This window comes from Onychostruthus taczanowskii, unplaced genomic scaffold (genome assembly GCF_017590055.1).
Source record: "Onychostruthus taczanowskii isolate IOZ18803 unplaced genomic scaffold, ASM1759005v1 scaffold45, whole genome shotgun sequence".
In the NCBI taxonomy this organism is placed as follows: domain Eukaryota; kingdom Metazoa; phylum Chordata; class Aves; order Passeriformes; family Passeridae; genus Onychostruthus; species Onychostruthus taczanowskii.
The window spans coordinates 3,276,994-3,304,525 of record NW_024502014.1 but is presented as its reverse complement, the minus strand read 5'-3'; the positions used below and the strand labels follow the sequence as shown (position 1 = coordinate 3,304,525).

General features: G+C 38.8%; 1 protein-coding gene across 14 annotated transcripts in view; it reads right to left on the bottom strand.

Annotated features, from left to right (window-relative positions):
• The window catches only part of TRIP12 (thyroid hormone receptor interactor 12), a 77,331-nt gene that overhangs the window by 21,687 nt on the left and 28,112 nt on the right, over window positions 1-27,532 (bottom strand). For 9 of the 14 annotated variants that reach the window (XM_041414414.1, XM_041414410.1, XM_041414421.1 and 6 more), the window contains exons 3-19: window positions 21,579-21,704; window positions 19,834-20,630; window positions 10,873-10,978; window positions 9,471-9,607; window positions 8,474-8,557; window positions 7,029-7,124; window positions 5,904-6,052; window positions 5,548-5,583; window positions 5,368-5,463; window positions 4,859-4,951; window positions 4,558-4,719; window positions 2,895-2,963; window positions 2,616-2,781; window positions 1,779-1,896; window positions 1,482-1,638; window positions 1,021-1,174; window positions 253-481 (exon numbers count right to left, since the gene is read on the bottom strand). In XM_041414414.1, the coding sequence (XP_041270348.1) occupies window positions 253-481; window positions 1,021-1,174; window positions 1,482-1,638; window positions 1,779-1,896; window positions 2,616-2,781; window positions 2,895-2,963; window positions 4,558-4,719; window positions 4,859-4,951; window positions 5,368-5,463; window positions 5,548-5,583; window positions 5,904-6,052; window positions 7,029-7,124; window positions 8,474-8,557; window positions 9,471-9,607; window positions 10,873-10,978; window positions 19,834-20,630; window positions 21,579-21,704 (2,775 nt within the window). The remainder of the gene's footprint in view (window positions 1-252; window positions 482-1,020; window positions 1,175-1,481; window positions 1,639-1,778; window positions 1,897-2,615; window positions 2,782-2,894; window positions 2,964-4,557; window positions 4,720-4,858; window positions 4,952-5,367; window positions 5,464-5,547; window positions 5,584-5,903; window positions 6,053-7,028; window positions 7,125-8,473; window positions 8,558-9,470; window positions 9,608-10,872; window positions 10,979-19,833; window positions 20,631-21,578; window positions 21,705-27,532) is intronic. The other 5 variants (XM_041414419.1, XM_041414420.1, XM_041414417.1 and 2 more) reach the window with 4 other exon arrangements.

Here is a 27,532-nt window from a genome sequence, read left to right as displayed (position 1 = left end):
CACTTCTAGTACACACAGCCAGAGGCCACCTAAGTTTCTAGTAAGAATGTCTAGCATTGGCAACTACTGCAAACTCTATGATGCAAAAAACAGCCTGCAGAGCTGACAGCCTCAGCTTTTGGAAAATATGTAAGACTTTTAAAGTATCATTTTTTCCCCTGAAAAAGATGATTCAAAAAAAGTAATCAAATAAAAAAAAGTTTGAGCTGTAAGCTCAAAATTAGTTTCATTTGCAGCAGTTAAAGAACCTACCTTGAAACAGCATGGTTTTTCAACACATCCTTCAGAAGTTCAGCATCAGCAAAATAAATTATCCTAAGAATTGCTCTAAGGCACTTGTGTCTAACAGCAGGTCCAGCTGAAGAACTATATACTTCATAAAGAACACCAAACAGTGTTTTGATAAAGGATTTTGCCAGTTCTGGGTCCTCTTTCATTAATTGTGCTCGAGCATCATCCTTCTTCAATTCCGAATGTCCACCTGTGAGAAAGTGCACAACGAATCACTGGACAGACCTTTGCACCTCTGCTCTGATGATTACTTTATTTTGTTAAAACTGATTCAATTCAGCTCTCAAATTGAGAAAATAAAATTCAAGAACCAGAAGTCAAACTGAGTATGAAGGTACAAAACCTCCTCTTTTTCAAGGAGTTTAATCTTTTTTTCTTCAGTTTTCTTATGTATTTCTGCATAACAGGAAGAAGCCCTCAGAGAGTCTTCCTTAAATAAGAGTTGTATGAACAGAACTGTTTCAGAATTCAAGCCAGGAACACCCCCAATTCCCTCCCAGTTCAATACATTTTCAGGTCCCAGGAGGAACTTACATGTTAAAAAGCACACGTGTCAATAGTACGAGTTTTGTTATGAAATTTCTACCTTCATATAAATCAGAACAGTTTGATGTTCCACAGAAGCCATAAGAAATTCATTAGTTAAGAATAAATTTACACATTTGCTGCACAACCCAGCATATATTAGCCACAGCTAGAGAGCCCAGGTGTCTCCTGGGCTGTACTTACTAGTGTTTGTACTGGCTAAAGGGTTTGGTTTTCGCTGAATGGCACGAGCTGTTCCAGTATCCTCATTTATTTGCTGCATAGAGTTAAAATCAATAGTATAGACACGCCCAAGCGTAGACAGGCTTATCTCATCCTCACCAACCTGATGAGCTGCCTAAAATCAAGGAAGAATTTCAAGTTAAGAAATCCCTAACAAACAGAAAACTATATGAAAAGTGAGGAGAGGGGTAACACAGTAGGAAAAACAGTGACAGAAACTCAGTAAGAACAGCAAGTAAGTGATTTGGTATGGATGAACACCAAAACAGTGCAATATTACAGCAGGATGTTTGAGGAAACTTGTGTTTCTTACTCAGAAAGATCAAGAGTGGTATTTTTAAAGACAGAGAAAGCACTCAATTCCCTATACAACCGCACGCAGATTTGAAAAGCATCACCACACAAATGTGTGGAATTACTACCTCTATTATTCGACTATCAATCCTGTTATAGGGATGCCAGAGACCCCTGTCATCTCGCCATTGCCATATTGCACCATCTGTATTTTGTGCATTTCCTTTCTTTAGCATAGTATCAACAGCAAAGATTCCCTCTTTTGGCAGGCAAGGCATCAGTTCACTGTAAAGAACATTAAAACAGTATTTTACTAGAAGTATACAATCAAGGCCATCTAAGCTGAAAACTGTTTGCCTTATTTTAGTGAAGGTAAGGATTTTAATATACCAACCACACCCAAAACCTAGGACTGCAAGACTTACCAAATAAGAGAAGTAAGTTCATAAAGTTCTTGAGGACTTCGTGGAACAAGGTCAATTTGTTCTTGACAGCTCCCATTTGAGGCTCCACAAAGGAGGAAGTGAAGCGTTTCTGCAATATCTATAAAAAATTATTATCCATGAGACTGACTGCATCAGATATGGATTCCATTTTCTGTTGGACACTACACAGAAGAGACAGTTACTGCCCAAAGCAAAAAGAGTGGACCATAGGACAAAAGTGTGTCTTTGAACATTAAGAAATGTATTTGTTCTCAGGTCTGGGGTTTGTGGCTTTTTTGGGTTTGTGTTTTTTTCCTTTAAGGGACAACTGCGGGAGAAATACCACTCAATGTACAAGACACAGAAGAAAACAGGGAAAGATTCAGGGAAAGATACAGAAAGGCAGCTGAAGGGGTCAGTCAAAATTCGTGAGATGGAACAAAGAAAACAAGTGACAACTAAGACAGCTCTACAGCAGTTACATTTGTTCATGTTTTCCCCTAGAAGAAGTACTTGAAGCACATAGTTCCCCCACATGGTAACAACTAAGAAAAGAATTATTCAGCTCATGTCAGAACAAGAGTAGTTTGGGCAGCCAATACAGACTCAAAATTAAGTGAGCACTGCAATGACAACAGCTAGAACTAGGAAAAAGGATAAAAACCTGTCTGGATAAAAGTGTTCAACAAGTTCAACTCAACTTTTTATCCCAGGGCAAATATAGTAAGAGAAAAACTGAAAAAACTCAGTATATATAATCAAGTGCACAGAGTTCCACACTGACTGTAAGCATTAACATGAACAGGCCCCCTAGAACACGGAAGAGTAAGAACTCACTTTGCTTCATAAGTTGGACTGCAAGTGTGGGGCAGTTGGAGCACATCAGGGAGAACATGCGCACCACCATGATGAACATTCCTGAGCTCAGGATAGGAGGTGTCACGACCAAGAGCTGCTGGATATTTGTTAGCAAGTCCTTGGAAGCAACCTGCTGCAGCAAGTTCTTCAAGGAGGGAACAACAAAATGGGAAACATTAGTCCTTGAAAGGTGAGTCCTCAAGAGAAACAGGGTGGGTGGAGAAAAAAGCAGAAATGTACCCTCATCCACACTCTTACCTCTTCATGCTGGAAATTGTCCACTAGCCGTGCAAAACACAGACAGGTGCTTTCAACAGATTTTTTGTCCTGTTATAAGAAAGTTCTCTTTAATTTGAAATATGTTAACTTGCATTAGAACATGCTATCATTTTGAGGCATTCATAAAAACTTCTCCAAAAGGGCCAGTATAATCACATTTTACAGAACATTACAGTGCTCACTTTTAAACTCACTGACAGTCTAAACTGACCTCCTGATACAGCTGTGCTTCCTACATATTCCCTGGGAAACCCCCCCCCCCCCCTTGCAACTCAAATACCTTTAGGGACCTTTAGAGATTAATAAATTGATCTCTAATAGTCCTTCTGGATTCTGAAAGGAAGAAACAATAGGGAAAAGGTGAAGTAAGCAGGAGTGAACACTACTACTATTCTACAGACTACATGAAGCCTGATTTTCATATTATGCAGCACAGACAACACAGCAAATTCAAAGACACAAGTAAAGACTGTCCTGAAAATAGCTCTGGTTAAAAGTTCAATGAAATGCTCAAGAAAGTTCACCTGAACATAATAAAACACTAACTGTAAGGGTAGCTGAGCACTGGAAGAGGCTAGCCTGAGAGATTAAGTCTCCATCCTTGAGGATACTTAAAAAACAGAAATAAAAGTCATCTGGATATGCTCCTGGGCAATCTGCTCTAGCTCAACTTGCAGGGGAACTAGGACTAGGTAACAGGGCTCTCTTCCAACCTCAACTATTCTGTTAAGAGCTAACTCAAGATTCTTTTCCAGGAAATTTCCACTTCAAAATTTCTTGAAATCTTACTTTGGTGGGTTGTAGCTTCTCTTCAGAGATCAGGATCAGTACTTGTCCCTACTACTGGTGAGAATGGTGCTTCCTGTTTCTAGAGTACAATCTAAAGCTGTCATTTGGCTTCTTAGAAGCTGCCTCAAAGATTCAAGCAGTCTTTCAGCAAGACGATGTAGGCAAAATTAAGAACAGCACAAGAATACATAAAACCATTACCTGGAAGCTTCCAGTTAGTTGCATTTGTTAATAAACAAAATACTTCTCCTTTTTCATCTTTTTAACAGGGATCTGCCACCAAGCAGATCACCAAAACTCTCTTTTGGTGCACCAGTTATTGTAAGTGCTCACTTACAAACGCAGCAGCATTGCAGGATATGTAGCCCTTAGGAGCCCCTTGATTTCAGATTCATCACTTCAAACTATTGCACAAAAGCAGGAACTTTTTAAAAATGCCATAAAGTCCCCCAAAAAGTTAAAGCACAAAAAACCCACAAAAATTGAAACAGAGGGTGTTCTGATTTAAAGTGGGAGAGAACCTTGCAACCCATCTGTTAAAAAAAAACATAAAACCAGTAATGCTACTGGACTTCCTCTTACTGATGCCCTTGTTCTTACAAGGACTACAAAACCATTACTTATGTTTTGATTTAAAGTATCTATTTGTCTTGTTTTCTAAAATGTCACATTTACAGAACCACAAAAGATCTATATGTACATTGGTATATCACAACCTGACAGTATAGAAACTTGAAGTCAATTATCATCTTGCAAAGGCAAATAATACACAGCGAAGAACCAGGTATCTGGACATATCTTTAAACTGCTTTCAGATCAAAATGAAAATATTCCATTTTTTTAAACTTCTTACCTGATGGGTTAACCTTTGTGTTAGCAGTGGCAAAGAGTCTGCCACAAAGTGAAACTCATCAGGTGTTATACTCTGGCAGCAGTTGGCAGCGATAGCTAGTGCATTTCTTTGTGCATTTATACTGAAGAATTCCAGATACAGCAAACAATCTGCCAACCCACCCTATAACAAAACAAACAAACATTTTCACTCTCAGTACTGCTGAAGTCACAGAAAGTTGTTTTCTTATTTCATCTTCACAGAAGATCACCAAGATGTAGAGCAGGCAGAGACAAACCTGCCTTGTTTTGGTTGTACTTACTGCCTGCAGAATGGCTTTACTGTGCCTGCGTGACAGCATCTCCAGGGCTGTAAGTGCCTGCTCTGCCACATCAATGCACTGGATAACTTGCAGCTACAGGAAAACAAAAAAGCTGGTATATCAACTTCTAAACCGATCTTCAAAAATAATCACCTTGATTAACACTCAGACATACAGCCTCTACTAAGACATATATGCTAATGAAGCCAGCTCTGACCAAGCCTGACAGCCTAAGGCTACCTCAGCCATGGAGCTACTCCAAGGGTCAACGGCTCATTTATTTACACATTTCGTATGTTTGTAACACCAACCCAACAAAGTCCTGAGTGAAGGAGAGAGCACTTTTCAGTAAGGGTGGGAGCAAAGATTAAGTTTAGAAGCTTCTCATGCACTTTATACTATCTTGTAAGCCATGAAAATAAGCCACTACCTTAATGGCATTTCCTAAAGTTAAAACAAACTATACAATCCACTCATGCTGTTTAATTACTGTTTTGATTTCATTTTACCTTTTCCAAGAAGACAGGAATTGCATCTACCACTACAGCAGATGATCTGGGAAGTGCTTCCATCATGTATGTTAAGGCCCGACATGCATGATTCATCTATTAAATATAAAGATATTTGATTTTAAGTTCAGATAACATCTTAATATTTCAAAAGCTTCTTAAATATTACAAACTACTTACAATGTCAAAGTTGTGCTCCATCTGCAGCAGTGTTATCTGTTTAAAAATAAAAAGTATTGTTTGTGTAAAAAAATGTATCTAGATATTATCATAAAAAGGGTACAAATCACTACTGTAGCTTTTGACTCAGGATTTTGAATGTTAGTAAGAATTCCAAAAGAACCACTGCCTATTCTTGAGCTATTAAAAATTAATAGGACTATCAAAATTGAGGAAAACATCCTCTCAAGACCAAATAAGACAGATACACACACACACACACTAAAGAGACAATATAAATAGTGATGATTTAAATTAATCAAGACATTGAGTGAAATAATATATCCTCCAACAGAAATCTGAGATTAAATCTTTACCAAAGCTGGTACAACACTCTTGACTGGAAATCCTCCTAATGTTTCTTCATTTCCCATAACCAACAGCTGGCACATCTCAATCACTGCCTGTAGTTGCTGACTTTCATCAGTAGCTTGAAGACCTTGTAAAAGCTGTTGAGCTTTAGAACCTAGATATCCAGGAAAAAAATTAGGAAAAAAGGTATTAGAAAATGTTCAAGGGAACTGCTATGCTATACTTCTGCCAGAGTGGAAGACCAGAGATAGTTTGTTTTCCTCTGTATTTGTAGTTTCATTTCCTTTCCCTGTCATAGAAAGGGGGAATAGGAAAAGGAGACAAAATCTCACTCTTGGCTGCCTTTCCAGTGCAGACTGGTCAGCACAGGGAGTCCGCCACACTGCTCAGCACAGCCATCTTGTCAACCTACAGCAGGTGCCAGAACCCAAACCATCCCAACCTTTGTGCAGCAAAGGACTTTGCAACACCCCCCAGTTAATACAGCACATGGAGCACCCATGAGACCCCATCCTCTTCTTGGCATGCAGTGTAACAGGCTGCCTCTGGCTCTCCTGGGAAGCCAGACTTGGACTGGAAGGTGCACATCTCATCCAGCTGCATAGCGCAGACCTGGTGCAAGTCTAAGGACCCACGTTCTCTCTGACACAACGTCTGAAGGAAATCCATTCTGTCCAAAACCTAAAACACTTTTGAAACTAAAACCAATGTAACTTAGAACTGACATCTACTAGTTGTTTTAAAGCTAGCTTAAGCATTTGTAAAGCTAGCAAAAAACCCAAGGGGGTTGGAGAGGTCTTTTGTTAAGCAGCCCATCATGCAAAAGAAAAAGATAAGGAAGGGGTGAAAAGGCAAGAACCCTCCCTTCCCCACCTAGGAGGGAACATTAAGATGCCCCAAAAAAGAAAAGCAAAGAAATACAGCTAAGGCAAAATTTTCTTCCTTAAAGGAAGACAAGCAAATTAAAATTGTTGACAAGTGGTCTAGCGCTATCAAGACATACAAGTCTCCAACATGTAAAATACTATATTAAACTATGACGCTAATACAAATATTAGATTTACTATTGGCTGAATTCTACTAGTCTGGAAGTGGAAAGAATTAAGTCAAATTAGACAAACTTTGCTTACTAGCTCCACTTCCAATTGTCCTGTGGAAGAGCTGCGACATCCGAGGACCAAGAGGGCCAAACAGGTGAGGAGGAAGACCCCTAGCCTCTAATAGAGCTAAAAGCAAACAGAGGATAACAGCCATTGTCAAAGCTTCTACGTATATTTTTAAAAGCTTAAATTCCGTGATGTTATCATTTAAGACTACTAGAATGTTGATACTTTTAAGAGTTAGGATTAGATGATTGCAGCTACCTCGATTTTGAAAAAACACCAAGTAGATGACCTTAAAGGAACAAGTAGCTAATTTTTGTGTTAGAGCAGTATGGTCCTTTGCAAAGTCACCCGCTGAGTTTGCATAGCTGTGTATTTCACAAAAGTCATCTCATCTATTAAACTGCTATAAGCCAAGAGCCAGAGCAGTAGATACATCAGGCTGTAATTTCAAATCTGAACTGAAACTACACAGGATAGGTTAAGCTTATCTTCGTGTTTTCAGGACCTGCAGGCACTACTACTCTGAAAAAAATGGCACTGAAAAACAGGTTCAACAGCTTTATTTGCTGATGAGGAGGAGAGGGAAGAACTGTGGTAAGTATTAGCGGGTTTCTTTTTTGATTGATTTTCAACACTTTACAGTACTGTTACTTAAGCTAAACTAAGTAGGTGATTCTGAATTTTATTACAGCAACCATGACTACTGCTGATAATAAAAAATAATTAATAGTGAAAACCAATTTAGCCCAATGTTTCTAATGCATAGCTATACTTACTGATAACTATAAGCAAGTGAACTGATACTGACAGCACTCCCACATTAAATATACAGATCAACAAAAACCTGTCATTTGCAAGGGATATCATGATCTCAGGACTCCCTGCAATGTAGTAGCAAAATCATTAGACCAGTTGCAGGACATGCATACTGAGTTTATACCTGTCATACTCTCTGGTTTTGAGAGACCAGGCTCCTTTAGCCCAAGCACAAAAGCAAGCATTTTAAGAACATTCAGACTTTTTTTGGTCAAAGCTTACAGCAACATGGGTATCAATGACAAGCACAAAAAAAAAAATGTTATCCAGAAGCAGGCAGAGTACACTAGGCCTAACCTACCCTCCAAACTTAAAACATGCTTGCAAAGAAGATTTTCATATTTGAGCTTACACACTTAATAGGACTGAGTTCTCAGTTCTCTCCCCCCCACCTCCTCCTAGAAAATCATCAGTAGTAGGGTATTACACACCACTTAAATGAATAAAGACACTATCCCACCCCCCCCTCCAGACTCCTTGCTGAATTAACTCTTTTCTGAATTAAGGCTTGTGAATCCTTACTTCAGAATTACTGTGAGCAGAAACACAATCAGACAATGAAACAAAATACAGCCTTCCCACTTGAATGCCATACAGAATTTGTGTAGGTATGGTTATATATAGACTAACAACCAAAAAGGTAAATTTTATACCTTGTAGTCTTCCCATCTCAGAATCATCTGACTCACTTTCTCCAGAAGTTGTCATACCTACAGCTCCAGCAACAGAACTAGAAGCTAAAGGAACAAGAAGAGATTAATACAAGTTACAGCGTCTTTAAAGCCACAACACTCACTTCCAAAAAAGCTCCACCATCAAAAGCACACTCTGCATTTAGTGCTTCCACCAGCAAACTCCTGTAAAACTTTCAATTTAAAACACAGGACTAGTACTTTCCAAAAGCTGAACAGAATGGCTTTATCAACACAAGATAACGAAAAAAAATACAGCTTAGTCCATAAAATTAAGTTTCAGACAGATTTACCTGTATCCTTAATAAATGCATACCTTTCTTAATTGAGTATTATGCTACACTTAGTTTCCATTACTACTTTCTGTACTGATATAGCCACCTTTAAGCATAGAATGTTTAGTATTTTATACCATTCAGCATAATTACTGAATAGTTCTTTTGAACTCACTAATTAGGACCAGATGATAAAATTATCATCTAAGAGAACTGTGCAACTAACAGTATTCAACTGGTCACAAATTTCTCCAGTACACACATGCTTGCAATTTCAACAAAAAAATCTGTAAAATATTTGAGTAGTTTCAACAGTGCTTTTACAGGTAATGCATACCTTCTGTATTCTGAAGTTTGATGTCTTTTCGGCTGATGACATTTATGCAGCACCAGCTGAAGTTACTTTTTTAAAAAGCAGCAGAAGCTTAAAAGCTAACATCTGGATTACTGGATATAGTTTGGATATTACAAAAAAGCATAACTGAATCATGTACCAAATGGCAAAAAAAAAAAAATCATACTTGAATGTAAGGATCCCTCTGACTCATAAACCTTCCAGCACTACTTATCAGCTTCAACAATTTGTCTTCAGACCTTAATCGATTCATTTAACTATTTTTAAATGCAAAGAATTTTATACTAGCAACTATGCTAAAAATTCTTCAGTTGGAATTCCTTTTTACCTGCAGCTCCCTGGGGAGGCTCATCTGTCCGTGCAGCTGAAGAGTTAACTCCATCCTGGTTGTTGTCAGGATCAGCCATCTTCTCCTGTCGGCGAGCTTCAGCTGCTCCTCTTTTGCCCAGGCCAGAGCCTCGCCGACTAAAAGTTCAAAAAACAAAGTTTCAGACCTTGTGAACTAAGATAACAGATTTATTAATGTAAGTCTACTAAAGATTACATGATGTTTACGTGCATCACTGCCACAACATTGCACAAATGAGCAATTTGTGGAAGAATCAATCTTCATAAAATTATCCAACCTTTCTGCACACGCCCTGCCCTGCAACATGGCAGTGATTTGTTTACACTAAGGCATTACAGACAGGTCCTTACATTAAACATTTCAAGATCAGGCAGTCTACTAAAATATGACAGGGAAAATGAGCAAACTAAAAGTGACTGTTAGTTATAAATCATATACACATTTGAGAAGGCCAATGATTGAGTAATCATCTTCAGAGGAAGTTCTGAACTACTGAAAGTAAGAAGAGGACTCTGACATTCAACTTGGTTTTCAGAGTCAGAACAAGTTTGAGAGAATAAGCCCATTTAGATTTGCAGTTTTTAAACACTACAGCCTTCAACACTAGAAATACATTTGCCTTCAAAGTAAACAGTCAAATTCAAATACATACTTGACAACAAAATCAAGACTTCAGAAGTGTTTTTTTAATAGTGTGGAAGAGGGAAAAGAGGATGTGCTAGAAGTACTAAGCAGTCTAGGCATAAGATCAAAAATAAAGCTTGCGAAGTCTTCCTACATCTAGTCCCACAATATATGCAACTACGAAAGTTTATTGCATCACAGGATATATTAACTCTCCCCTCCCATTTAATCTACCAGCTGTTGAAAATTACTAATTCAGGACTACTTCTCCTCCTACTTCTACTACCAAGAAGTACATTATTAAGTACTTAGATGCAGTTCAGACAAAACTGCTGACAAGCTGAGTCAGCTTAACAGTGTACCCTAATAAAACTGACTCCTGTGTGGTACCATGAAGTCTTATTTTTCAAAACAATTATCTATTTATTTCACTATTCATGACAGACAGTAGTTAAGCACTACTGTCTGTCTGTCTTAAAGACCTTTCTAAGGACAGGTTTACTGAAGTTTGTGGTCCTGGCTTTGGCTGTTTCTCTTCCTCCACCTCCACAGCTGAGGGACTTACTGGAAGTCTGATGGTGACAAATTCTATGTGCTATCCATAACACCAATGTACAGAGCAATCCAGCAGGCCTGAAAAGCTACAGCTACTTTTACAACAGCCAAGTCAGAGACAGCCAAGGCCAACTGTCACGCATGGAAATGACATGAACACCAATTCACTGCAGTAATCAAGTTTCATTTCTCTAAGTTTTACCTGGTGCTAGCACAGGAGCCCGTGGTCTTTTGCCGTGTGCTCCGCCGTAAACTGGGGAGCTCAGCAGGTGGTGATTCACTGCGCTTCTTTGTAGATTTTCTTAGACCTATGCAATATGCAAAGAATTAAGAGTAAATCAGTCTTTAAATACACAGCAGTTCTACAAAGAAATTAAACTTTTGTGTACAGGAAACCTCCATGTAGAAGAACAGCTTGTACATGAGAAACACAATAACTCAGCTTACATTGAACTGTTATACCAGTAAAAGAAAGGTTCAAAAATTTACTTTTATTCATTGACTTAAGTAATACTAAACGCCAAGTTTCTATGTAGGCACCTTTTACTAAACTATATACTACAGCTATAGATCATCTGTCTCATGCTAAACAGGTATCATATTATGGGATACAAGTGTATTATTTCTACATTCCAACAATTAAAAGATGCTTTAGCCTTATACAGAAAAAAACCTAAAACCCTATATTTCAAGAGGGAAGGCAATAGTGGTTGCAATCTCAAATTTTAGTCAGTTTTATTCACACTAATCTGGCTTGAAAATAACTGTCTTCAATCAGAACCATGCTCTCCTCCAGGAGTCAAGCACTGTCAGTGCTGAGACCTATCATCCCACGCATTATTTGTCTTCCTATTTCAACTACAGCCTTCAGCCCCTCTTACTGTCATAAGGCCATCCTTGCTGTAAGTAAGCAAGCACATCCTCACAACTTCGGAAAAGGAGTTCCGGTGTTTAATTTACAAGCACTTTCACTGTTGAAAACTGAACCAATTGATAACAATTTGCTCTAGGTGACAAAGCCATTGTTCTGGTAACATCCCACCACAGAATCAGGTTAAACACACAAAAACCCCATGCAATATAACATTCTCAGATGATTCTTAGCAGGCTTACTATCAGGTTGAAATATCCAATGGCAGTTTCCAAAGCACAAAACCGATAATTTAGGGTAAAAATCAAAAAATTTTATCGGGCCCAGTTTGACATTGCAGTGACTCCATCCACACACCTCCACAGTAAATAAATATAATAGAAGAGAACATCATAACATTGAATTCAGACATATTACTAGAACAGATGTAAACCATTTTGAAAAGTAAGTTAGATCACTGCTCCCTCTTCTGGCAACAAAGCAGAAATAAAACATAGTTAAACATGCAATGCATTTGAGTTCAGAAGTTACCAAACTAACTCCTAGTTCCTTAATCCTAAAACATTCCAAGAATGCAGAGTTGTGGTACTGAGGGATGAAATGATAACTATGCAGCCTCCGACTGGATATTTAACAGAAAAGGAAAAGTGATCTATAAAACTACTAATGATCTGGCCAATAGTGTGACCTTTCAAACACCACAGCATATCTGACCCAGAAACACAATGCTGTGTGCAGTAAAGGTCCATGCAGACGAAGGTTAACCTGATACTCATGTATTTACCACAAACTTGGCTTAGCAACTCAAGAAATTTGGCAACCTTAAGAAAACAACAATGTGTTCGGTAATTAAAAGCCACCAAGCACTGAACTGAAGCAGGCCAGTCACCTGAATTTCCACATGGTCTGTACATATAGGACATATGCAACTTTTTTGAGTATTCAAAAAGTAGCGGCATTTTTACTACAAATGCTTTGAAACCAAAACTGTAAGTTGAAGTTAGCACTACACAATGACTCAAACCTTACTTGCATACTGTATATGTAATACTGGGGGGGAGGAGAATGGGACAGGTGTGACAGGAAAAAACATGTCGTAAGGTAGAGACAAAACTCATTTGAAATGGTTGCAGCAGGATCCCATGCCATAGTTACACTTCTCAAGTACTCAGAAGAACAATGATACATTAACATTTCCCTCATAACTGGTTGTATTTTACAGTAGAAAATGCATTCGTCAACTGGCACTAGGTATAGCACTGTACTACTCCACAAGTAAAACATGTTTGCCCCACTGAGTTCAGAGATCCACTTTCTCATATATAACGTATATGGAAAACTAGGTTATTCAGTACCTGTAACACTATGGTGAAATTCTAAGTGAAATGCACTTTTGCTTTACATTAGAAGAATAAAATCATCACCTTGATACAGTAGAGTTCACTGGGGAAAAAAGGCACATTTTTGTCCTTTATGTCAGCACATGATTTACTACTTCAAATCAGTGGGTAGCCATTTTCAAGCAGTCAAACCTACATTAGGTAACTACTTATTATCTTAGTAACAGGGTATTGATGAGACACCACACATCCACTGTAAGTGAAGGCTGACTTAGCTTGTATCAAAACAAGATTTCTTCTGGGCAAGAGGTTCACAAAGCAGCAGAGCCAGCTTAACAGCTTACTGCTGTTTAAAAGTATGGCCCATCCATCTCTTATTTTCCTCAAATCAATCCCAAGATGTATGAAGTACACACCTGACACATGCTTTCTTGTTTTAGTAGTATTCTGCCAGTTTGGTGAGCTGAGCTTGCTAAAGGGTCAGATGAACACAGACACCATCAAGCAGTAGGGCAAAGATGCAATAAAATGGGTTGCCCTTTTCCATAAATGGCATTAAATTAGCTGAGCCATCTTTTTAAACTGAACTTCTTCAGAGGGCTGTAGAGAACGTACAGTTACCCAGTTACTGCTTGGTGGGTGAGCTGCAGAATACATACACACCTTGAGCATCCAGAAAAGTTGAGCACATTTTCTCCTGCTGCTCAAGAATGTTCTACTTGTCAGAAGATCTTTCCACATTTTTCTTTTCCTAAGTCTTTACTTTGCTGTCTCTGAGCATCTACCAGGGTACAGCTGAGCTTTCACCTGCCCCTATTTATTTTAAAGGCTAAAAGAGAAAGCAAAGAAAGTCTTCTCAAAGCATATTCCCTTCCTGCTGTTCAATGCCACTCTGCCCTTAAGAAGCCTTCTTAATCAACTTTAAGTCAACCTTACTCTTACCACCTGCATCTTCTGCAAATCCTTCGAGTCTTCCCAATACCATAACTTTAGGACTGCTAATCTCTTCAGACTGAGCCTTCTTCCTTTCACTCACATAGTCATTAAAATTTGGGATAGCCAGCACAGCCTCCAAATTGAAGGTTAGTCCTCTGTCTTTAGGAGTTGCAGGAGGCTGAAAGTGGCAAGTATTCACCAGTAAAGAGAGCACAACCAGTGTTCAGGAAAATGAGATTAAAGATGTCCTGTGTGTATGCCTGATGGAGAAAACACCAGTCACGCTGTCACAGATAGCAAGGGCTCTCAGGGGAATTGGTTTGATGTTCATCTCCAGAAGCTGTTTACTCAGCACTATTTCTGTAATACATACAGCAATTGTCACAGACTCACAGGAAGGTTGGGGCTGAAGCAACCTTCAGAGACCATTCAACCCCACTGCTACAGCAGGTTCACTGGTCATGTCCAGGCACATTTTGAGTATCTCCAGAAAAGCAGACTTCACTGCCTCTCTGGGCAGCCTGTTCTACTGCTCTGCCACCCTCAAATAGGTTTTTCACCTTATTCAGTGGAACTTCATGTATTCAGTTTGTGTCCTCTGCTGTTTGTACTGGTGCTGGGCATCATTGAAAAAAGAGTCTGGCTCCAATCTCTTGACAACCACCTCTGAAGTATTTGTATGCATTGGTAAGTCATCTTTTCTCCAGTCTAAACAGGAAGAGATATCTCAGCCTTTCCTCATGAGAGATGCTCCAGTCCCCTCGTCACCTTCATAGCCCTCCACTGGACCTTCTCAGTAGTTCCTTGTCTTCCTTGAACTGGGGAGACCAGAACTGGACACAGCACTCCATGTGAGGCCTCACCAAGGCAGAGTAGAGGAGCAGGATCAACTTCATTGAGCTGTTAGAAGTGCTCTTCGTAACACATCCCAGAACTTTGTTTGCCTTCTTAGCCACAAGAGCTCACTGCTTACTCATGCACCGCCTGTTCTCCACCAGAGACCCCAGGTCCTTCTCCCCAGAGCTGCTTTTCAGCAGGTCAGTTCTAACCTGCACTGATGTGTGACCCTGCACTTGCCTTTGAACTTCATTACGTTCCTCTCCACCCAACTCTGCAGCTTCTCCAGGTTTAGCTGAATGGCAGCACAGTCTCTGGTGTATCAGCCACACCTCTCACTTTTGTATCATCAGACTTGCTGAGGGTGCACTCTGTCCCCTTATCCAGGTCATTGATGAACCAGCAGAACAGGACTGAACCCAATATTGACTCACTGCCAGCTACAGGCCTCCAACTGGACACTGCATTGCTGACCACAACCTCTGAACTCTGCCATTCGGTCAGTTCTCAACCTAGTCCATGGTCATTCACCTCACCCACACTTCCCAAGCCAGGAGGATGCTACAGGAGACAGAGTCAAAAGCCTTGCTGAAGTCAAGACAACATCCACTACTCTCCCTTCATCTACTCAGACAGCAGACTATTAGACTAGTTAAGCATTATTTCCCCTCAGTGAATCCATGTTGACTACTATGATAACCTTCTTTTACTTCACATGCTTAGAGATGACAATGCAGGATAAGCTCTTCCACCATCTTTCCAGGGATAGAGGTGAGGCTGACCAGACTATAGTTCCCTGGCTCCTTTTCCTTGCCCCTTCTGAAGTGACACTGGCTTTCCCCAGGCATCTCTGCTGTTCTCCATGACCTTTCAAAGAGGATGGAGAATGGCTCAGCAGTAACATCTGCCAGCTCCTTCAACACTTGTAGGTGGATCCCATCAGGGCCCATAAATTTGGGGGGGGTCAAGTTTACCTAAATGATCTCTAGTCCAAACCCTCAAAGAAAATCAGGTTTAAGCATCTTATATTCAGCACCTGCAAAAACTTCAGAAGTAAACTTCAGAGTTAAAGCAGAAGCACAGGCTTTCTTATGGCCGACATTTATTGCTTATGCCCTGACATCATCCTATTTTGCATGCAAAGCACTCAATGTTTATGAGTCAGAAGGAAAATACATTCAAACAGGCTAAACCTGAAATAGCACAGCTCAACAAATCAAACTAAAAAAATCTTAACTTCACATGTAAGTGTGTTTACTTGTCAGCATTTTTTAAGGAAGATTTTGTTGTGCAAAAGAAAAGTTCTGAATGCAGCTGTACTGCAATCACTAATTAAGTCTGAATGTATTACCCAAGTCAAAAAGTTAGACAAACTTTCACAGTTCATAACCTAGAAAGCCCTTCATGTGCAGTTCAGAATGGCAATCAGGAGTGATTTACTTGTTAGGACTGGAAGTTTAGTCTTCAAATTGGCTCCTGTGTGACGCTGTTCCTCTCACTAGTTGAAATAGGGTAAAAAGAGCCCTAGCAGGGGAAGGCAAGACAGCCTCCTATCCTTGTAATATTCCACGATTACCCTCCCACAGCACCAACCCAGACATCCCCAGTCTTATTAAAGCCTCACACAGCCTGTCACCACAATTAAACAAAGTATCTCCAAGCTAGCCATCTTACTGCCTCAACCCAAATCCACAATTCCAAGGCTCTAACTAATCACCCAAGACAGCACAGTACCCACAATCCCAAATAAACTGATTCAGAGCTATTTTCTGACTCTTTTCTCCCTCACCTCTGCCAAATCCCTCAAAGGCAGTTACATACCATTCACACTCCATCTTTAGGTTCAACATGGCTTTTCAGTACGAAATCAATAACCTCCCTAACCCCCCAAATCTCCAAATACTAGGTAGAGACTTCCCAGGCAGGGACAGCTATCCTAAATTACCCTGCTCTTAGCACTGTCCCAGCCATTGTTGCTAGCATCCTAATTAGGGGCCACAAGACAATACACAAAGGACAGCAAAGACTTCCCCAATAATGGAAACATAATTGAGCTTGATTTTATACTGTTACATGATCAGTAACATGACCCAATTTTCAACGTTTAAAAAGCCCCTCCAACAGATATGGCCTGAAAGGGATGTGAAAATAGTCAAGTCACAAGAACAAAATGAGAAACTTGCTTTCTTCCTCACTTCCCCCTTTCCTCCATGAAGAAATATTCAACTACTCAAATAGATGTGAAGAACTTTAGTGTAGACTGTTTTTATTATTCCAACATAATAAAAACATGTTTTTATTATTCCAACATATTCTTTAGTTGCTATTCAGTGATGTCACTGCTCTGTTATGGAGTCTGCTGTGTAGAGCTTAACACTCTGGATTTAACACCTATTTAGCTATTCAGGAGGACTGGACAAGAAACCCCAGGGTATTCTCCTCATTCCCCTTCAGCACGTGAAAAACTTCTGCAAAGATGGCAACCATGTTTGTCTTCATTCTTCTCTTCAGTACAGTAAGTCAGATCAGCTGCTCTAATTTTTCATTCAAAGACCACAACCCCTAACAATGATTCTTGCACTCCTCGAACTGCATCATCTCCAGAAGGGAACAGCATTGCATTTATATAAACATGACTTACCAGATGGGGCTTTGGGAACCTGGTGTAGTGGAAGGTGGCCCAGCCTGTGGCAGGGGGTTTGGAATTTAAGATCCCTTTCAACCAAGCTATCCTATGATATTATGCCAGCCTGAAGAATCCCCCCTTCTCCTCACACTTATTTTCCTTGAGCCACTTCCACCTGTAATTCTCCTGACTTTATTGCAGTTGTTAGGTTTGCTTTTTTGTTTATCTCCCACTAATTCTATAAGCCCTATTACAGACTTCTCCAAACATGTTTCATAACATATACACCTATAAAAGCCAATCACGTTTAAGCTTTTCATTTCTACACAGAATTACGATGACTTCTCAGGATTTGTTTCCAGGTAGAAGGGCATACATCTCCATTCCATCTAGATCACTCTTTGCCTTCCTGCTTTAGAAAACCCAGTGTTAATATTTGTGTGAGATATCACTTTCTTCTGCTCCCTTCATCCTCTAAGGTTACTGGTCTGCTATAGAAAACAAATTTGAACTTACCCATTCTTTCTCAAAAACCTACCCTAGTGGTTTATTTTTGTCATATTTTCACAATACTTCTCAGCATTATGCAAAATGTGTATTTTGTTAAAATACTTCAAATTTTTCCAAATAATTTTTGAAGTGTATGTCACACACTCTCTTTTTCAAAAAGACTGAGCTAACAGTAATTATTATTGATTCCAAGATCACCTCAACCTGTTGTGAGACAGCACTATTTGAAAGGCTAAGACTGTTTGAAAACATCATAGTTTAAGACTTCTGTTATAGGTTAGGCTCTTACAGTGATATTTGGTGATCAATGATATTTACTAGAGTATGTTTTGCTGCAATCTATGGTAAAGAGGCATTAGACATTTTAGACTTCCTAACATCACCTGTTAGTACTTTTCCCCTCCCTCAAATTGAAATGTCATCTGTAGAAAATACCTTGGTTCTCCATCGCATGTAGAAACACCTCTCACCATGCTTGGTGGTGCCCCTCAGCAGTGACATTTTATACACACACACCTACAGTCCCCACCAACTTAGTTCTGTCACATATATTTGAGCATCTTCTAGCAAAAAAACCTTTAACTTTCAGGTCATAGAAGAGCTAAGTCATAGTATCTTTCTCAGTTCAGTCTTTGCCGTAACAGTTTAGATTCACATTCTCAATGCTGTTTTCTCAAGGTACACAAGACATACGCACACAACCCTTTACATTGTGCTATCCCACCCCTGCCCTTCTCACTCCTTCAGGAATTTTTGTAACTCATCACATGAATTACTCTCTGCCTTCATCTTCTTGTTCACTTGTTGGAGGTAAATTGTTTTTCCTTCCTGTTGCCTTTCCTTATTGCCTGTAGGCTGACTTCTCTCAGAACTTGTTGGTCATTCCCATTGGTCCCTGACTTCTACTCCCTTCCTTCTCCTTCCATCCCAGGCAAATTCAGTTTTGATTCTGGAATTCATCACCTGGTAGCCTTGAATCACAGAGCAGGTAGGAAAAAAAAACACTTTGCTGTAAAGCAAATAATTCCTCTCTCCTCCCCAAATGCCATTCTTCCTCTGTTAGGTTAAGTCATTCCAGAATCAATACGCCAGTCATGCACATTAGCCAAAACACACCTATAAATTTAATTGACCTATGTTGATTATACAGAAAGACAGCCAGTTGCTTTTGATTATTTCACCTACTTCCAGTATTAGTATTAACTACGGAGGTGTCCCCATTCGGACAAGCTACTTGTGATCATGCCTAAGTAAAGGAACAACAGTGAGCAAGCTTAGAAATCCAACCTCTTACATCAAGTTTTAGAGAATGTATGCAGTAAATAAATCATTCAGTACACAAAGACAGTAAAAGACTTTTTTTTTAAAGATTGTTCAAGACAACAGAGCTACAAGCATATCTGCATACTAGCAAGCAGGTGCTCTATTTGGAAACAGCCTGCATTTCTCAGTGATCATATGTTCAGGAACTGTAGCTGCTATTCCAACTCAGCATCAGAGAGAAGCCATAATTTGTAAGAACAACTTAGAAGATAAACTGACTAATAACCCCAGCACTATGGTACACCAGGCTTACCAGATTACAGTTCTTAAAAGTCAGATTCTCACAATAAGGAAGAAGCAGGGAAGTAAGATCATATGTGGTATCTTCTTTGAGACTATTTGTTTTCCAGCATTTATCATTCCCACTTTCGAACAGAAGACTTAAGAAAATGAGGGGGAATAAACATCTGACAAAAGGAATATAATCAAGAGCGCTTTATAACATATATGCCCCTATCACAACACCCAATTATTTTGCATGTATTGTATTTTTAAAATTGATTTGTTAGACACAGAAGCAACTTAAATTCGCAGAACACTGACTGAACTTAAATTGTCTGCTTTAGCTGTCAATAATTTCTGTCACAGCTTTACAAAGCAGAACATACTAAAAGTTGATTTTTCTAGGAAGATCACAAGCAGCTTGAAAAAACAGAAGTATTTGCTTAAAAGACTTGATTTTAAAACATGTGTTTATTCTTCCAGAAAAGAATTACTTACTTGCTAGCTTAGCCTGTAGTCCTGAAGGTCCAGGTTTTGATGTCTCCGACTTGGAAGAGCCTGGTAGAGACAGTTTTGTTTTAGGGAGACTGACTTTTGGGCTAAATCGAGCAGCCCAGTCAAACTTTGAAGAGCCACCTGTTTTACTTGGTTCTTTGTCCCTGCTACTCCTTCTTGGACTGGGGCTGGATGCGGAACGGGAACGTCTAGCCTTACTCTGGTCCTTTCCCTGTTTCACTCTGGCACCCTGAGGAACAGCAGAAGCAGAGGCAACAGCAGAAGAGGAGGAGGAGGTGGAAGCTGAAGAAGAAGAATCAGTGATGGTGCTACACCCAGCTTTGGCTGAGGTCACCGATTTTGAAGCCAGCTTGGAGACTTTTGCTGACTTTTCTTCAGTGCCAGTTGATTCAACTGATGACCCACTCTCTATACAAGACAGATTCTCTGTCCTTTTCCTTTTCTGACTTCGGGAGCTACCAGCAGCTCCACCCTTTCTGGTGTGAGCCTTGCTTGTTGATGGCAATTGTGTAGACTTGGGCTGCTCTTGGTCTGAGTGTCTTCTCTTAGATTTAGTATGTGGCTTGCTAGTTTCTGAGGAAGGTTCAGTGTGTTCAAGTGCTTTGGGTTTTTTAGCAGAGCTAGGAGAATTGGTCCTCCTGTAATCTGGACTAGCACTGCGTTTAACTCCTCGAGAATTGTCTTTCTTAGGCACTTGCCCCGTTTTTTGCTTTTCTGAAGTATTGATTCTCTCTGGATCTTCTTGTTGTGGTATTAAAACAGCAGATGAACTACAGCCTCTGTAGAAGTAAGCAGGAACAGCATTAGAGTTGAACTCAAGAAGCCTCACAGTTTGTAAGAATTTTGCATGATAAAAGTCATCATAGTAAAGGATACTGCATGTAAGAAACACTGTTCAATTTACACTGAAGCAAACAAACAAAAATCCCCACATGCTTGGATGCGAACAGTCACATTGCACACATCTGCTAGCATGAAACCTAAGTAGACTGCAAAATAAAAGCACAATGCACCACTTTTTTTAAAAATGAAATTTAACTCGAATAGATTTTTTTTATATCTATGTCAAACTGATTAAAACCAAACAAAAAATCAAGCCATAAAGTTATTAACTGAATGTTTGAGAATGTAAGTTCCACAAGAGAGTAAGGAGTGTTCAGTAATGCATAACTAGTCATAACTGGATTCTAGTTCAAGAAAGGCTCTTGAGGAAAGAATAGTTTCTCACCAATCTTTAAATTGATGTAGTGAATCACATACAAAACTGGCAAAATTCTCTTCTATGTAATAGAAAACTGTTCCAGTGTGTATACAGCAGAAGCATATGAAGAGCAGACAAGCAATACCAAGATTACCCTGAACACAGGCCTGCTTTAGATTACTGCACATTTCAATTCATATTGGACATTGCTCTAAACTCCTTGGGCAATCTTCCCCCAACATGAAGCAGAAGGAGGGGAGAAAGACCTTGCAAGTACTCCAGGACTAGTTATGCAGAAATCATTTCCTCCCCATCACTGATGGAATGCTCTTAGTAGGTGAATTAGAAAAAGAAAAAAACCAAACAGAACTGGAAATACTGAAATATATCCAGTGAATGCAATACCTAGATTAGTTAAATATCCATTAGCCATATGTTTTATTAGAACTCTGTGTAGCTCAATAATTATACAAGTTTTTCAAGTGCAGATAACACTGGTAAACACATGAATACAAAGCACAATTACCTTTTAGAAAAGTGTCCCTTGGACTGCTCAGAAGTAGTATTAGACTGCACTTTGGGTGTCTTTGAAATAGATTTTCTACTCTCAGGAGGGCTATGTGCCTTATGCTTTGCCTGCCCTAAATGTGACCTGTCAGCAGAAAGTCAAAACAGAAAGCTATCAGGATTCCAAGATACAGATACAGACCTGTAGGTGGAATATTGTTTATTTTTGTAGCATTTACACATATTAATTTACAGCTACCAATTTTGTCCATATCAGCTCCTAGTATTAAAGCAGCATTTCAAAAGAACCACCTCATGCAGTTACAAATCACTACCAGTGTAACTGTTTTGCAAAGCACACAATTTAGTCATTTTAAATGAATAAAACATCATCTCACATCTGAGTTTTGCAGATAAGTTCAGATCTTTTTAGTGTGCAAGACTACTGAATTATTCACTTAATCATTAACCTAGCAGAGTACAGCACAAGACTAGAGAATCTGTCAAAGATCTCTTCTCAAAAATAGATGTATACTCATCTACCTCCAGATCCCAAGCATTAAGTCTTTATACAGTTATGATTATTTACATCTTTACTCTTCAGTTAAAAAAAAAAAAAAAAAAAAAAAAAAGGGCTCAGAATGGAACTGACTGCATTTCCACTTGGTAAGAAAGCTCAACCATACCAGTTCTTTTCTGGCTGCAACATCTACCAGTTAAAAGGATTGAGAACTGTTTGGTAACCACTGAAGTAAGAGGAATGAAGAAATGCACACCACCAATGAAGGCAGTCAAGTGAGACAGGAAACTTGTGATGTCAGAGACCAGAACGAGTTTCACATAGATAAGCTGTAAGAGGTCTTCTAAGCAGCTTTCAGCTGCATGAAAAAAGTGGTTTATTGTATGAGTTCTGACTGAAGGACAAAGATAATCTTATACACCATGGATAAAATTTAAAACTTAAGTTACATCTTCATATATTCCACATTTACTTTGAAACCCACTCAGAATTATCATCTGCAAGACTCAAAAGAGAATGCTCATCAGCATTTAAAACAGGACAGTATAAATAATTTCTAAGGCAAGAGACACCTCACTTGCACTTCCCTGGATAAAATGCAGCTGTTTTTGACTCCACTGGCATCAGGAAAACCCTACTGCACATATCCTACCAATACAGAAGGCCCAAGAACCACTAATCTTAGAAAAATCTCAAACTAGTCTAGTATTAATGCTGAAAGAAGCAATGTTTCAAAGTTAAAGAACTGCTGTTTACATGGTCATATGCTATTAACCCAGGCCTAGACAGCTTTTGAACTGAGCTCTGCAAACATCCATGGAGGATGGGGAATAATGTAGACTTCCAATTCCAGCCCATGACCCCAAACATCACAAAGTTTAGCCCAAAAGACTAAGTGGAAGTGGTTAGGAGTTCCACAAGCTTTAAAATTAACATCTTCCAAGGAAATGCCACAAGTGTAGTAGTAAAGGCAGAGCTAAGTATTCTACTGACCAGAAAGCTTCCCCATTCTCTTCAGGATTTCGACACAAACTTGAATTTCAGTGGAAAACAAGTACCATGTTCAACCACCCAGATGATAACCAAATGCTAATTCACTTAAGAGTCAAAACAGTAAAACTTCAGTAATATGACTGTTTTTCTTGATAACTTTCCTCCTTCTGCTTTCTACTGAATTATTCTCATTTAGGCAGTTACTCAGATGAATGCACATAGACAGTACATATTCAACATTTTCTGTGCCCAATCTAAGAGTGTGACAGTCTGAAAAGATTAAATTAACAGCATCTTCTCCAGACTCTAGTAATTAATTTTTATTTATCATACTATAAGAAATATTGTTTACTATCAAAAGCAAGTGAAATAAAACTGTTAGATCTTGAGATCACAATAGCAAACTCCATCAAGGTAAACTTGGGAATGTTTCACCTAATCTTGAGTATTTGGATTTTTCTTTTCCCAACAAAATATTAAGGCGTGAAATTTAATTTTCCCCATGAAATGTTTTTATTATGGGAGTAACAGACATTATTACATAATTTGCACTTGGCAGGAATTTCAAGTTTTATGTAAGCTAAACTGATCAGGGTTCATTTATTCTGAAGTATATTTTAAAAGATTACTTTCCTGTAAAGATTTTTGTTTTGCTTTAGATATTCACAAAACATAATAAATGAAAAACTTTTCAACTAAAATACTGCTAAAACAATAGAAGCAAAACATGCACTGAAGAGTTTCCACTTGCTTCTGGCTCCTCCCCTTTCACGTTTAAACCCTTCTGAAAAGTTTTACAAACACACTTTCATACTAATGTCCAATTTGTGAGGACTATTAAATCTAAAGCCATATCCTAGAGATCATCAATACATGCAGAGTATTAGCATTTGCTTTGCTTTCTTTATCCATCAAGCTATCAGTACAAATAGCCTTTCTGAGCAGAAAGGTTACATCACAAATGGGGAGTCACCACTGAGTTTTTTTAGATTTTATTTTAAAACACCTACTGTGCTCTCACGTCTCACTGCAAGTTTAATCATTCACCTTGCATGAATTACAAAGAGAAGGCCCCAATACAATAGCAACTGTGCATGCAGCAGCATGTCAGTCACCAGGATCATGACATGAACTCTCCTCTCAGGTTTATACAAGACAACTAAGAATTTGATTACAGGATTAAGGTAAAAACTTCAACCGTACATCAACAAGTATTATCATCCCAATTTATATTTAAGTTGTCAGCTTACTTAAGGTCTCCTTAAAAAAGTTAACTCACATACAAAAGTAGTTAGAATAGTCTGTAAAGCTCAGAATAAGCAATGCTTGCAGAGCAATCAAGTGCTATAAAAGATATATGCACAACTAGAAGGCTGATTTTAAGATTGTAAAGTACATGTATTTTGGTCTGTAAACCAGGACTTTTCACTTGTAACTTACAATTACAAGTTCTACAGTCTTTTTCATTAATGTACCATTCATTAAGAACTGCCATTCCAGCAAGAAGTGTTTTGAGAGACTAAGTTCCTCATTAATGACAAAATAGCATGAGCTAAGTATTTATGAGCTTGCATTCTTCCATTTCCACTCTCAGGGGCACCTCCAGAAAGACTGGGCTCCTGCTGCACCTTCAAGCTGAGTTTTGTAGGGTTTTTTTGTTTTGCTTTCCTCCCCAAAATTAAAGAGTTTCATAAACAACTCCAAGACTTCATTCAACTGGGCAAAGCTGTCTGCTGATGCAGATTTTAGCTCACAAGCAGACACTCAAGTTTAGAGTAACACAAATATACAGAAAGTTGACAAGATAACCACCATTTAGCTTGCTGTGTTGTATAAACAATATGGTGGAAAATGCCAGCTCTGAGCAAAACAATAATAAAGAACGAACTAGAACCTGTTCTCAGAGTTACTCTGTGCTTATTAAAAAAATCTTTTGAAGTTAGTTAATAAACAAAGTGTTTATGTCCCACAGCAGCTGAAAGTAAGCTATTAAATGCTTCCAAACAAAGTCTGCAGAAACTATTATTTGCCAAAAATGAGATTAAGAAAAAGGCAACAGCACAGACTAAAAAAGCTGTGGAAAAACACCTACTTTCTCTCCTCAGAAATACACTAAATGTCTTCCCCACCAACTCAAACATCATATTTAGTTTGTTACAGGTCTCACATAAGTTCTTACCAGTTAACCTATCACCAAATCCTGTTTAGAACAAAAGCAATATAACTGACAAAAGCACTCTTTCTGCTTATATCCAAGTCCTACACACAGCCAACAAGGATCTCATCTATCATTTAGCCTTCAATTCCAAATACACAAGAACATGTATATATTTTATTCCAAAACATTAAACATTGCTTATAAAGTATCCTACTTTCATGTAGAACAACAGCATAGCAGTTATTTATGTCAAAGTGATATACTACTTTAATACTAATATTCCTAAAAATTACTTAAGACTAATAATATGCAAAACGATAACCACCACTGTCATTTAAAGCCACTAATGAAAAAAATTAATTTTTGCAGCACTGGTAAAGAAAGTTCTAGTACATGGGACCACTTCCATTACTCTATACCAATACAGTGAAACATTGCTCATAACTGAAAGGAACAATCAACTGCTCCATGTCCAGAAAAGATCTTATTGTGTGCCTCACAGTACCACTTCCAGATTGCTACCATTCAAAGTAAATCCTATGGCATCACTGGGAACTAAGCCAGGAGGGCACAATTCTTCAACACGCATGGTAACAATGTCAATATACAGTTATGAAAATGACAGTAAGTACCTTCCACCCCCTCCTCCTACCACTACGAAAAAAAGCTTCATTAACACATTTGCTTCAGTTTACTGCTGCAAAGGGAAACTTTAGCATCATTATTGCTTCCTTAAAAACCTACACAAGTCACTCTTCACTAGAGAGTGCTCCAAGAGACACTTCAGACAGGGTTCATGCTGTACCATTCTAAAGGTACAATCGTAGCAGTAATTCTGAATTCAGAGGCAAACACTAAATACTTTTCAAAACTGTAGTAAAACCAGTAAGAACTATATATCCACAAGAGCTAAAATTCATCCAAAGCACAGTTATTGCAGCATAACTACTGACAACAGAAAGTCAAGATTCACATTAGTTCAACCCCTTTTCAAATACAGACCCCTTTTGTCCTTTAGAGAAAAAGCACACATCACTCTTACAGCACAAATTGCAAATAAACTGCATCTGTCTTTCTACACTTCCTTCAGCCTAGTATCATTGCTTGTACCTTTAAACAATGCATCTTAAAATCAAATTCTAAAAGCTCCTATCAAGTTACTATGCTGAGAGTGAATTGCTGGTAAAACTCCAGCAGAAAACCATCACAGGCATCCTCTTTCTCATTGTGACTCAAGTATTGACGTTATGGGGACATCAAACAAGTCCAGTCTAGAGGAAAAGGGGTTTCCATTGTCACTTCCAGGTTAAGCCAGTCTGGCAATACTCAGTGTAACAGGAGGAAGATTCTGCATTTAGAACAGACAAGAGAGAAGTTGGGAATTTTCAAGGTCTTCATACAAGTGAAGGTAGCAGCTCAGCAAGCTAAATTGGCAGAGTTTTAACAAAAGACTTTTGAGCTGTAGAAGTGTCAAACATTATATAAAGACATACATTAGCACTTCAGCTTGGCAGCACTATCATTCTCCTGACTCTCTTTTTTAACACCTTTATCAACTAAAGTCTCTTGCATTCAGTCCAGCCAGAGCATAAAAGAGATAGAGGCAATTCTAATGCTATTACAAGGCCATCTGGCCATACCACACACTTACCTTGGATTACTGACCTTCACACCCAAGTCTGAAATTATGAGTGACAAACTGCTTAAACTCTCCAAGCTTTCGCCACTTAATTTGTATTTTGAAAAAGCACGCACCTCAGCCACAAAAAAAGCTTTTAAGAAAAAAGCTGTTGCATTTCCAGCACTGAGAAAGCTATTTATACAAAACAGAAATGCAATCAAGTACACAAGTTCAGACAGTATCGAAACCTGTCCTTGCTCGAAGGGTTATGATTGCATATCTATGACCAAAGTGAAGTAACCTCCAACATTTTAGAAGGTGTGGCCCTTAAGTCTGCTTACAAACTTTGTGGCTAATTTTAGGCATGAAGCAACAATCCTCTACAGAGTCACATTACTGTCTAATTCCATCTTTTTTATTGGGAAGGGAGGGGGAACTGGGAATTTTTCAATGTTTGTGTATTGGTTTGTTGTTTATTGGAGGAGGGCAAGAAATACGTGGATGTAATAAAGTGGCTGAATAAAATCTCACACTGTCTGTACAACAACATCAATAAGTAGTATGGATCAACAGAAGAAAATCTATAAAGCAAGACAGTTGCCATTAAGGATCAGTGTCCACCATCTCTGCATTTCAATCACTTCTACTTCAAAGCATACCACATTACAACCACAAGTGACC